This window comes from Triplophysa rosa, linkage group LG7 (genome assembly GCF_024868665.1).
Source record: "Triplophysa rosa linkage group LG7, Trosa_1v2, whole genome shotgun sequence".
NCBI lineage: Eukaryota > Metazoa > Chordata > Actinopteri > Cypriniformes > Nemacheilidae > Triplophysa > Triplophysa rosa.
Genome location: NC_079896.1, coordinates 3,027,311 through 3,040,994, shown reverse-complemented (window position 1 = coordinate 3,040,994; position 13,684 = coordinate 3,027,311). Strand labels below are relative to the sequence as shown.

Here is a 13,684-nt window from a genome sequence, read left to right as displayed (position 1 = left end):
ATTAATAATTTTTATTGATTATAGCTAACTGTACTCCACGCAGATCCTAAACTATTGAAATCGGCGAGACATGTAAACGTTCCCTAATCCTTTTATTAAGAAAAAACGCAACACCCTCGTTCACTCGTATGTGTTTCTAGGCCTATCATGCCCGGTCTAATATGGCGGCGCTGTTGGCGTATTGCAGCAACGGGCTCAGTGCGTCTAGTATGTCTAGTGGCCAATCCAAAGTATACCGAAAATAGTATTTCAACATACTACGATTGGGGACAAACACTAATTCTAATTTTGAATACTACGTAGGACGGATAGTATATTAAAACGAGTGGAAATTCCCATCTCAAACGACATACATACTAGATTTCTTTTTCATTCACACTATGGCAAAACAACCATCGTAAAGTACACATGCCCGTACTTGCTCTTTTTACGTAATTTTTGTGTGTCAAGTTGTTTTCGACTTCGGTGTTGAGGGAAATAGTCTAAACCATCCGACTTGTTTGCTGGTCTTGGTTTTAGGCTGGCCTGGTCACCGAGTTAGGCCAGACTGGTGATTAAGCAGGTAGGCTACCATAAAGCTACCCAGAGAAACGACACACTTGCCGAGATTACCATAAGAAAATGTTCATTTTAAATCTTAAAAAGATCGAGTCAAACTCACCTCTTGTCAAGCAGTTGAATTTACGTAGACGGGTCGACAGTGAAAGGTATGTACGAACATTCATGAGTAAACAAACAACATCACTTTAAACATCGCTCATTTGCGTAAAGAAACAAATAAGTAACGTAACTGTAAACATGAGGACATCTTACTCCAATCAGACATGGCAAAATAAAACATGCTTTGTATAAATAACATTAGTAAATTCATTGAATACACGCTGATGTAAACAATATTTATAACCATAAAACACATTCGTGATATAATTGAGGTGTATCATGTATGTTTGTTAGTATTTATTTTGGCATATTTAGGTCTGTTTTTCCTTTGTCCTGTTGGTTTACAACATTTTCCTTTGCAATTTTTTTAAACGTATCTTTGATAGGTATGTAACTTTTATTATGCACAAGAGGGCGCCATTGGGCTTTGTTAAGGCCATTAGGCATTGAACGCAGAACTGTAAGCAGGTGTTTTCAGATATTCTTTTTAATTACAGCCTGTCCAGTGCTAACATTTATTTATTATTTTTATTTTATCCAGTTGTTAAAGATGTCTCATTCTGAGAGCTCTGAATAGAGTGTATTGGACCATAGCATCATACCATCGGCATCTGTTTTATTCAAAGTAGAAAGATGATTTCAACAAACAAACATTCACAAAAAATGTTATTTTGCCAAATACGCTTCTTTAACCCAGACCAGCAAAATCCTCACTATTATTAAAACTTACGCTTCACCTCCATAAGCCCATTATGCTTTGACTTTGAAAACAAAACCTTTGTGTTGTGAGTTTTTTTGCTGTGGTCAGACAGACAGGTTAAATGCGTTTGGAGCTCTGCTGATATCACAGAAAATGCAATTTGTACCCTTCTCAAGTCAATGACTAGAGGTTAACAGAGCTATCAAAGCTAACGCCGTCTAGGAGGATTGGAATAATGTTTGAAACGTCACACTCATCTCTCAGAGGTACTAAAGAAAATGGAGTTTAAACTGAGCTCACCTTAAAGGAAACAGTCAAACCAACAGTTCACCCTGAAGGGCAACTCTACTTTTGCATTTCCAACCAATTCTAATTTCTGAACGTGATTTATTATTACCATGCATTATTATATTATTAAAGTGCAAGATGAGTCATCAATACATTTGGCCCATTTGCCCTGGACAGAAAAATCACAGATGTTTTGCTCAAGGTCAGAAAGCGCTAAATGATGTCCAACTTCGTCATAACTCAAAACGAATTTTAACGCTCACGCAAGCCACAATCAGCTTTAAGGTCATATACAATGAAAAGCAGGTGATGAATGCGAGGGAAAGTGATTTCCCAAAATGTGATCTTCAGTGCCATTCTGCTGTTGCCAAGGAAACCGCATGTGTGTACGTGTGTGTATAGAGCGTATTTCAACGAAAGGCTTTAAAGTCAAGACTGATCAAGTGTGTCTCACACCCACACACACACGTGCATACGATGAAACAAACCTCACGAGTTCTTAGATCTCAGTGACACACTCGGGTTAAAGCTAAATGGATAGATATTTTTTCTATCGTCTCAATCTGCTGGGGGATTTATTATTTGTAAGCCAGTCCTGATGAAACAGTTTTTCAATTGAATGTGAAAGGCAATATTTTGTGTCTAAGAAGACATTGTTGCTCCCACCTGCGTGATTCTTGAGACCTCGAGTTACTCTGAAATTGACATTTATATATTCATTTATTCCATTTCAATTTAGATGTTTTAATTTTTATCTGTTTTCAATTTTAAAACCGCGTTTTATTTTTCCTTTAGTTTCAATCTAAACGAACGTTCTTTTCGGGCTCAGTAATGCACAAAATGTATTGTGGATGTACAGCGCTTTGAATTAAGCGTGAAAAAAATCCAAAAGGGATTCCAGTTTGTTTTGTTTGGAGGAATAGAAACAGTCCTGCGTGTTAGTTTACGTGTTATATGTCTTAAACCCGCGTGTACTTTTTGACAAGACAAACGTACATGTGCCTATCGATGTCTATGACAAGAGAAATGCAAATACATTAGCGCTTCCAGCCAGACCGATGTTGTCCTTGAGACTTGAGTTTATGGATTGTGTACGTCCTGTGAAACAAATGATGCGATGTAGCAGCGGTAGACAGCTCGGCACAGTTGCAGATTAGATGAACTGACATCAGACAGATCAACAGAAGCCTTTCTGAATGATGGAAAGTGCTCAGGGGAGAGCGAGAGAAACATTATTCTGAATGCAAAACGGAGATAAACAAGTATGCAGGGAAAAAGGAACCATAGAAAAGAGAGATTAATTATTCATTAACACTACAAACCTGGCGCAGACCCAGTCCCTGCGGGGGGGATGTAGTATGGAAATGCTGTGCCGCGCTGTCATGTTTGTTTCATATCACATGCTCTACAAAAACCCAAAGTGCACTATGATCACTAGGATTTGAGCTCTTGAACAATACTCGGAGGACCGCTCGTTCGGAGTGAAGCGTTCTACAGTTTTTACTCCTCCACTTTAGATTAATACCTGGCTTAAATGTATCCAAATGTTTTCATACAGACGCAATATATGGAATCGTCTTCTATACGCTTTATTTATGTTCAGATAAATCCAGAAGGGATCTTTTTTGGCCTGTTTTACATACTAATGATGATACTGGAAACTGTCTGGCAATGTTCGTGAACCGAATTTTCAACAGTGATAACGTCAAATCTGACTTTAACATATCCACTCTTTCGTCTGATGTAAGTAAACTCGCAGCTCTCTATTTACAGTAAATTATGGAGTCATGTTTTTGGATTTAAAACTAAAAGGTGTTTGATTTAGTCTGATTCAATCATTTGTGGACATTATTTGAAGCATCTGTCAGTGTACATACGACATCAACGAATGCAAGACTGGGTGAAAGTTTTTGTATGTATTGCACTTTTATTTGAAGATACAGTAGATTTTTATCATTTATGGTGATAACACTTGAGGGATGTAGTTTTTCAGCGTTTATTAATATTCTTTAAAGTCCCCGTAAACCGGAAGTTGCGATCGTTTTTACTTCCGTATTTGGACGCTTTTCTGAGTGAAATGGAATTTGAATTGAATGGAGAAAATAGTGGGCGTGGCTTTCATCTTTCTCAGCGATTTGATTGGATGTATAAAAACAGTCTTTGGATTTTGAAATTGAATTGGCAGCAGACTGACAGTTGAAGGGGAGGAGTTAACGGATGCTCCGCCCAAGCCGTCTAACATACGTCATTTAAAATAGATTACAGGAAGGAAGTGCATTTTAGATTTTACATGAAGATTATGAGGGCACACGCATTTTAAAAAGAGCATGACCCACATTGGTAAGCTATTTACAATAAACGCTGCAAAATTTCATTAAAAAATATTGTAATTTTTAATTTCACAGGGACTTTAACGTCAATAATGTTGTTCATGTTAGTTTTATTTGTTTGTTCTTGTTAAAGGGACAGTTCACCCAAAAATAAGAATTCTGTCATGAATTACTCACCCTCTGGTTGTTCCAAACCTGTATAAATTTCCATGAAAGATATTTGGAAGAATGTTAGCAGTCCTGGGGCATCATTTACTTGAAATTAAAACTGTAGTTAAAGGTGCCCCAGAACTGTTTGCTTTCCTAAATTCCTCAAAATATCTTCTTTGTTCAACATAACAAAAAATGTTTTTTCTACTATGGTAGTCAATGATGCCCCAGAACTGTCCATTGCTAACATTCTTCCAAATATCTTCCTCTGTGTTCAACCTGGTTTATACAGGTTTGGAACAACTTGAGGGTGAGCAGTTCATGACAGAATTTTCGTTTTGGGGTAAAGTAATGCATTAAATAATGTTAACAAATGCAACCTTACTGTTACAGACTACGATTGTTACTGTACTGTTATTGCACTCCGATGCTCTGCGACTGAAGGTACCTTCCGTTGGCCCAGTTATCTCATTTTGAAATAAAGTAGGCTTTTATGCTCCACCAGTGCATTCTGGGTAACTGTATAAAGTGTCTTCTCTACAGAACACACACACACAAATCATTAGTGGTGCTTTCTGAGAAACATCCTGCTCCATTTGTGTAAGAAATCTGGAAAACATTAGAACACCAAGACGGATAACAGATAGCACCACTTTAGCGTTATGTGAAAATGAACAATGGTTTTACTACAATAGCCTAAAACTAGTTAAACCATGGTTGATGTTTGTAAGGGTTTAACCCAGGCAAGCACCAAAAATCTGGTTATCCACCGAATGTTTGCAGTGCTCCCTATAAATCTCTCTTTTGATCTGTTCTCTTTGGCTTTCCTGTAAAGCCCAAAGCTTCTTGATTTTATCAGCTAGAAATGGTGGATTTTCACAGGAGTCGTTCATGTGTTATTTACAGTCAGTTGGGCAATGAGTCAGACTGAAATTAAGGTGGCAGTCTTGATCTCACCTTACTGGTACCCGCTGTGTCCTCCTGTGTGTTCTATCATCCATCTTTCCCAGCGATATCTTCTCAGTGTGCTATAGTAAATATCTGCAGGGCAAAGTGTATTTTACAGGATTTAGTCAAGTGCTTTATGTGACCCTGGACCACAAAACCAGTTTGTAGCCAATAGTCAACAATACATTGTATGTGTCATGATCGATTTTTCTTTTATGCCAAAAGTCATTAGGATAATAAGTAAAGATCATGTTCCATGAAGATATTTTGTAAATTTCTTACAGTACATATAATCAAAACGTTATTTTTGTGAGTGGATGCAGCAGTACCGTGAACAAAAATGGCTGGAAACACACCTACAGTCTTTGCTCGCTACTGCCCGCTCTTCGAGAATTACCCGCTCAAGTTTGATGCATGTAAAGCTTAGAATTTAGGCTTTTGGGTTCATCTACTCTCCACAAGGTCATTACAGCGGTAAGCCAATAGAGAGCGTTAAAACAAACCTGTTTCTTCTTAGCAACCACCTGCTACAGCGCCTCCGATGGACAACTTTAAAAATGATTTTCTAAATATTTTTTGCACCCTTAGATTCTAGATGTATAAATAGTTGTATCTCGGTCTAATATTAACAAACCATACGTAAATGGAAAGCGTATTTATTCAGCTTTCAGATGATGTATAAATTTAGATTTCAAAAGATTTACCCTTATGACTTGTTTTGTGGTCCAGAGTCACATTTATGTCAAGATGTTATCTAAAAATCTAAACCCGCTTGCGGTTCTACAGTATTTATAGTTTTTTTTCATGTAAACCATTTTTATTAAACATAATACTATCAGGATAACAAGTACAATTGAAAATGTTTACATTTCAGAATTTCGTCATATTTTGTAAAACCCTACTTTTGCTTCAGTGACTGGATGGACGCGAGTCCACAAACCTGATGATGTTCATGTTTTATTTGAGAAAGTTTCTCTATATTATGATTTTTTTGGAAGCAAAGACATCCGATTTAAAGGGATAGTTCACCCAAAAATGAAAATGATGTCATTATTTATGTGTTATTTCATACCTGTATACATTACTTTGTTTTGATGAACACAGAGAAAGATATCTGGAAGAATGTTAGTAATTTTCAGTTCTGGAACATCATTGACTACTATAGTAGAAACAAATAAATGGTAGTCAAAAGTGCCCCAAAACTCTTTGTTTTCCTAAATTCTTCAAAATATCTCATTTTGTGTTCAAAAAATACAATATAGTTTTCTTTCTACTATGGTAGTGAATGATGTCCCAGAACTGAAAATTGCTAACATTCTTCCAAATATCTTTCTTTGTGCTTAACAGAACAAAGAAATTCATACAGGTTTGAAACAATTTGAGGGTGAGTAAATTATGACAGAATTTTCATTTTAGGGTGAACTATCCCTTTAAGAAGTTAACTTATTCTTGTGAATTATTAATTGTTGACGGGAGGATCGGAATCAGTTTATGGGTTTCTTATCAAACCTCACCTTGTATGAACAGTCATGGTTATTGAGCAACAAACCCAGAAGTTTTTCTTATATGCCTCCATTTATGGCTTCTCTCTGCAGTATGAATTCATTGCTTTGTTGTCCTACAACCGCTACAAACCCTGTCTCACAAGCACCATTGATCTTGAACTTACTATGATTAGAGATGCAGAGCGGACTGCCTACACGAAGCACCAAAATTACCTCTGGGTGTGGGAATGAAGAGGAGATGGCAGGTTTCCAGAGAGATGGACGAATTTCACAGCTTGATCCTCTAAATGGAAGAACACATCTGTTTGCCCATTTTCAGGATGCGAACATAAGTCTACATGTCTACAAGATCGATCAGCATATGCACCAAAAATACACACAATTGAAATCTGAAGTCGCAGATGTGCAGGGGATCCATTTGATGGAGAACACACTGTTGACGTTGTTCTGCAGAAGAGGTGCAGGATGCTATTTTGGGTTGAATGGCTGGTCAGCATTGTACACATTAGTGTAGATTTTGCAGATGATTTTCGTACCTTTGTTCTCTTCGCTCGCGTTGGATTTAAATTTACCCAGAACTGAACGTCCTAGTAATTATCCTTCAAATAAGCTGGCAGTAAAGCTCAGTAATTGGTGGCACAACATAAGCCCAGATTTCATTGCCTGGAGCTCTTTTGCGTTTATTTGACAGTCAAAGATACAGCCAGCAAGAAATTCCTCTTCGCATCAGGTCTGTGGAAAAATGACTTTGGGTATGTTGTCCGTGGCAGACGTGATGGCAGCAATGCCATTAATAATGGGGTTCTGTGGGTGGTAGTTAGCAGCCTCTTAGCTGTTGCTCGATGGACCACAATAGTCGGTGAGAACATAATTATAGTTCAGACTGAGGGTTTTATCCCTCGTGAGTTAAAAATTGTGTTCGGCACGACGAGAGAAGGATACCTACATGTTATTATGAGGGCATTGTAAGCCATAACAGACCAACGTGGTGTTTGTGTAAATGGGTGGGTGGACATGATCTAGTTTTAGATTTAGGTTAAAACATGTAGACAAGACCGGGGCTAGTTGTCACATGAGGATATATGCCTTATATCAAAATACAATTGGATAAATTTGCTAGCAAAATAACGATTCCCAGTCTCTCCAATAAATATGCGTAATTTTTTTCAGAACCTAGTTGACATATTTGTATTTTTACAATGATATCGTATAAATGATACGCATAATATGTCATAAACAAAAATATTTAACTGAAAAAGAAAATTGAACTATACAAGGTTTCTTCTAAATTAACCATGGAAACTATCATATTTTGCTTTTATTATAGCTAGAAAAGTCATATAAACACAAATTTACCACTGTCTCACTGCAGTAATCTTGCAATAATGGTCATTTAAATAAAACCGGGTATTATACCACTAAAACACGGATATTTAAGGTTTATTCGAATGAATTCAATAGGCAAAATTCACCATCCAGATTTTTAATCAACTCCATTTGCAAGGTCCATATATAATGCATTAAAAGTGAAAATCCTCACCAGGCTAATAAGTGCGCTGTCTTTATAGTGCGCGTTCGCGGCTATTGTCCGCGGGTAATCACGTGACGCGCGCGTTCTGCATCTCTCGCTTCTTTGAAAGAGGAAACGCGAGGCGTTGAAAGCTCTCCAGCATCTCTGAGGAGAACTGCTCTCGCCTCGTTTTGCGCACAGTTCACAAACAAACATAAAGCATCGTTTTCTTCTTCTCAATTGGCTCTTTCATCACTCTTATTGGGTAACTCATCCTCGTTATACGGTATCTGTTGAAGAGGAGACCGCACCTGTCCCAGCGCATCATCGGAAGATTTTACACAACTGCTGCTGGTAGGAAATAACACCTTTACCTTGCTTTTCATGCTGTTTGAACGAGATCGAGGAAGTTGCAGGGTTTATCGCACATGCGATGTTGAATGAGTCAAATAGGTTGTTAGGCTATATGTTGTGAGTGAGGAGAATAAACGAGTGTGCACGTCGTGTCTATAGTACCAATGAGCAAATGCACTTTAGGAGTGTTACGAAATGATCCCCGTGTTATTTCCTGCAAGCATGCCTGTTATTTTCGATTTTCCAGGTTTTTTTCTGTAACACTTTAATGTCTAATTCATTATTATTATTAACATACACTCAAAATGAGCTACGTATTGTTACAGCATTTATCTTAGTTAACACAAACACAGTCATGTTAGTTCGTTCTGAAATAACTATTGTAAACAGATACATTTGATGTTTAAGATGTTTTAATAAATGCTGTAGAAGTATTGTTAGTTCATGGTCACTGATGTAGTTAACAAATGCAACCTTACTGGAAAGTCTCAGCATTTTTGTATGTTTGTAAAAATAGTCATGGTGGTTTAGTTATGGTCATAGATCATTTTTAGTGCTCAGAGAGGAAGGCTTAACAAGTCTGATGCTTTGACTGTTAGTTCTGCAAAATGTGACCATGAGTCAAGCCCAATTTTTCGTGCACTGCTTTAACTATCATGCGGCTCCAAATCAATGCGATTTTCATTCTCACAAGTGGAGATGATTTTTGTAGACACTTGAAATGTTCCAAGTTGCTGTGGTTTGATGTACATGAATTGTGTCTTGTTGATTTAAAAAAAATTCTCTCGCAGATATTGACCCAAATTTGAGTGGGTTCCTCACTTAGTTTTAAAAAACATGTAATGCAAGGACTACATTATGATTTTATTGTCCAGGTTAGATCTTAAATTCGTTCTATAACACCTGGATTATGGGTTCAATACCCAGGGAACACCCAAACTTGGACAATACCTCGTAAGTCACTTTGGGTAAATGTAAATGTAATGATGTATTTACATGACAAATGTAAACCGTGCGCATTCCCTTCTGTTGTTTAGAAATGTGTCATCTTGAAATACTCTTTATCGCAGATTCATTCATTTAGGAACGTTTGGAGGTACGTGATTTAAGGAGTAAATTATGAGAATATGTTTTGGTAATTTTAGTCATTTCAGCATTTTCCTTTTGCTACAGTACCTGCTCTTATGATACCGTCATGTGTTACTGCATAGAAATACATTTTAAAAAATCAACCCTTTTATAATGAGATGTAAGCTTTTTTACTGACAAAATCTTTTACTTTGCACTTCTTTCACGCCTTTGAACATTCAGGGACAAAGAATGCAAACAAATAATATGGTGCCCCTACTTCCACCCCGTTATCATCTGTGTTCCACCCTTCTTCTGCCCCTGTAGCCTCTCTTATCAGCTCCCCCCATCCGACCTCTCTCTCTCATTATATCTCTCTCTCTCACACACCACCATCCTCTCTCGGTCCTGTTTCTTTCTCTCCTCGTCCTCACGCTCCGTCTCGAACACCCTCAGCTCCGTCCCTGCCTGTGGGTGCCATTATTCAGCGCTCATGTGTTTTAAAGAGATGGACAGCTGTTGAGATGTCACAGAGAGCAGAAGGTCCTGCAGCTATGTTACTGATTGCTGGCTTTTTCTGCGACCTCGCACGTCTAATGGCCCCGCAGCTTTTTCCACTACAGAAAAAGAGCACTATTAGATTAGTCAGTGCGAGCGGGGAGTATTGACTTCCAGCTTCTGGCCCGGGCTAAAAGTTCACTAATGTTGTAGGATTTAGGTTGTAGAAGAGAAACAAATGGATAAGGCCAAAGAAAGACAAAATAAAAGTGAATTGAGTTGAATCCAAAGGGAAGGGTTTCTGCAGGTTAAACTGAATACTGCCTTCACTAACAGCTTTTTGACATGGAGTAAGGCAACATTGTTGTCTGAATAGTTTCTCTCTTTGTGTGATGGAGGAAATGTTATGTGGCAAAAAAAATGTGAATTAGAGGGCTTTTTTGAGCATCATTTAAGCATTTTTTGTGTTCTAACTTCATTATGAACATTTGGGTCAGAATATGGCTTTTGTCACAAGAGCGAGTCATGAAAAAATGTACAAGTTGAGCACTCATGTTGAATGTTGACAGTAAATGCTAAAAAGTTGAATACACCATGAAATAGCTTTTTGTGCAATAACAAGATCTGATCAATATCTGTAAGGTGTTTCTTGCAAATGGATCAGTTTAGGAGCACGGCATTGAAGAAGTTGGCACATTAACAAGGACCGGCATTTTGCTGTGTGAGCTTAAAGCTGATGTAAATTATTGAAAGAGCTGTTTTTAAATGATGCGCAGAGCAAAAACGTTTGTATCTATCATCTACACAAGCATCTTCTGCATTTTGCGGAGTGCTGAGCCGGCTTCATCATCATCAGTTTCTCGTGTGCTTCTGTGATGGAATATCCAGTAACTCTAGTTTATGTAGGACAATGATGCACCAGCTAAAGTGATAGTTCACCCAAAATAACAAATCTGTATGTGGAACACAAAAGAAGATATTTTGAAAAATGTCTCTGTGGTTTTGTGTCCAATGCAAGTCAAAGGTGTGTAGTGTTGTTTGGTTACCAACATTCTTCAAAATATCTTTTTTTGTGTTGTGCAGTCATACAGGCTTGGAATGACATGATTGTGATTTAATTTCCATTGTTAGGTGAAGAATCTTAGAGTCCATACAGTATATATACAATTGCTCACTTATATGAAAAAAAACAGTGTATATAGCCTACACACACACACAGAGAGAGAGAGAGAGAGAGAGAGACGTCTAGGTGTGCTGAATTGAATATTCTGGCCAAAAAAGAGTGCTTGCAGGAACAAATGCACATTTTGTGTTTGGGCTTCCGGCAGTATGTCTTTTCAGCAAGGGCAATCAAGGCCAAGGATGTTGAGTGTACCCTGTGTAAAGAGAGAGAGAGAGAGAGAGAGAGAGAGAGAGAGAGAGAGAGAGAGAGAGAGAGAGAGAGAGAGAGAGAGAGAGAGAGAGAGAGATGACATGTTTCCTACAGGTCCAAACTTAGTCTCTCCTGAACCACTTCTGCAGATCTAGGCTCTTTCAATTCCTTGTTCCTTGTAAAATCCCACCCATTGCTATGCAGAATTTTTAAAGAACCACCTGTGCTCGTAAGGCAGCAAAGAATAATGCTCAAGGTTTTGGAAAGCTTAGTGGAGGTTTTGTGTAAATGTAATGCAGAAAAGTGGCCATGCTGTCATCGTGATATATTGTTTCATGTCTAATGCATGATGAAAACATAAATCACATCAACATCTTCGCATTGTAGGAAAGACGATTCATTGAAATTTCAAAAGCAAATATTACCATTGATAATCACAGGCAATTCCAACCTTTCTAACAATGCCAAATGAGACGTCGATAGAAGTATCAAAGTTCAATCTTTAATTTCTTAATGCATAGTTATAAGTTAGTAATGCGATTTCACTGCATTTTCAATTGATGTTCTTTTGTATTTGCTGACTGTAGTGAGGTACTGAACAATTGCTTTTGTGTCCAGTCTTATGTTCAGGATTTCTGTGAACACATTTCTTTTGTGCTGTGTTCTAGGAAATAAATTAAAAGAGCTTGACACTCGGGTGTTGTTGTAAAATAGTTCTGTTAAAGCACACCGGACAACTCCACTTATCTACATTGTGTATGATGCAGTCTTAATGCGTAAACATCGCGGTCGATAACGCTGACAGGTTCGTGTTTCTGGCAGCGGAAATGAAAAGGAAATAGTCTGGAATTGCTTCAATTAGATCATTAGTTTTCATTCCCACAGAAGTCGTTTTGGAGATTGAGATGTACTAGCTATGCAAAACGTGTTATATGCCACAATTTAATGCATTCATGTAAATACATACATTATTGTATTTTGTGTTTCTTAATGTACGTCTCTTCATGCCAAACAAACCCTACTTGGCATGTGTCAGCTTTGACAATGGCGCATTCATTTTGCATTGTCAACATTTAGTCATCCATTATCAGTGTAAATGACTGAATGTCTGTATCTAGAGATATTTGTCAAATAGTAAGCCAACATCAGCGTGCCGTGTGTAACTTGAAAAGCAGTGCTAAAGGATTCACATGGAAGCAGCTTGGAGCTTGTAGTCTCTGGTTGGCACGCAATGGTTTTGAAGATGAGATGTACTGTAGAGGTTTCTGGAGAGGGCTCATAATAAACTGCAGGTTGACCTCGGATGAATGAGGTGAAGTGGGTGTTTAAAATGATTTATCAGACAAAGCAGAGGTGATAAATAGAGCCCAGATCACTTGTACAGATGTCGAGTTGAATTACATTACCTGAGAGAACTGTTTCTGGTGCTTAAAGATACTGTACATTGTGCTTTACATTTGCATTCATGCATTTTGACGGATCGCTGCTGTCCTTCTGAAACCTCCTTTCTCCATATTTCTTGATTACATTTGAATTAAAATGTAATTAATTAACAACATTGCCATAAATCATTATTATTAGTCATCCTTTATGTTTGTCACAGGGTTTTGCAAATATCTAACTAATAAACGGTATTCAAAAGTGCTCGTCAACTTTGACAACACAGTATTTAATCGTTTAAAAAGTACATTTGGACATACAAGGTTTCAGAAGGACAGCGACGAGATGCTTTTATCCAAAGCTTACAGTGCATTTAGGGTATGCAATGCTTTTATAAGTATGTATGTTCTTTAAATTTAGTTTTCTGAACAGGAGTGCTTTATCCCCTTGTTGGATGATATATATTTTTCCAATAATTTGATTAGTGAACGAAAAAGTACATAAAGTTACTACAAAATAATACAATAAATGACTGTGCCCTTGTACTTAATGCTTTTAAAACGAGGCATTTTATTATCAAGAACGGAACAGAAATTTCAATATTTACTCCTTGTTTAAAAAATTGCTGCTGGAATTAATTCATATGCCTTTGTGTGTGTGTGTGTGTGTGTGTGAGAGAGCGAGAGAGAGAGGGTGCTGAATATATAATTATAATTATAGGACTAATCTCCAGAAAAAAAGATTTCATGGTTATTTCTCTCTCTCTGTCTCGCTCGCTCGCTCTCTGTCTGTCTCTCTCTCTGTCTGTCTCTCTCTCTCTCTGTCGCTCTCTCTCCCTCTCTCTCTCTCTCTCTCTGTCTGTCTCTCTCTCTCTCTCTGTCTGTCTCTCTCTCTCGCTCTCTCTGTCTGTCTCTTTGTCTG

The 13,684-nt window shown here is 37.7% G+C and overlaps 1 protein-coding gene across 4 annotated transcripts in view; it reads left to right on the top strand.

Moving 5' to 3' along the window:
* The first annotated feature begins 606 nt into the window (after positions 1 to 606).
* Positions 607 to 13,684, top strand: part of rap1gapb (RAP1 GTPase activating protein b) — a 66,251-nt gene continuing 53,173 nt past the window's right edge. For 3 of the 4 annotated variants that reach the window (XM_057337221.1, XM_057337220.1, XM_057337228.1), the window contains exon 1: positions 607 to 707. In XM_057337221.1, coding sequence (XP_057193204.1) covers positions 622 to 707 — 86 coding nt within the window. In that variant the 5' untranslated portion in view covers positions 607 to 621. Of the gene's footprint in view, positions 708 to 8,209; positions 8,446 to 13,684 lie in introns of those variants that run through there. The other variant, XM_057337226.1, reaches the window with a different exon arrangement.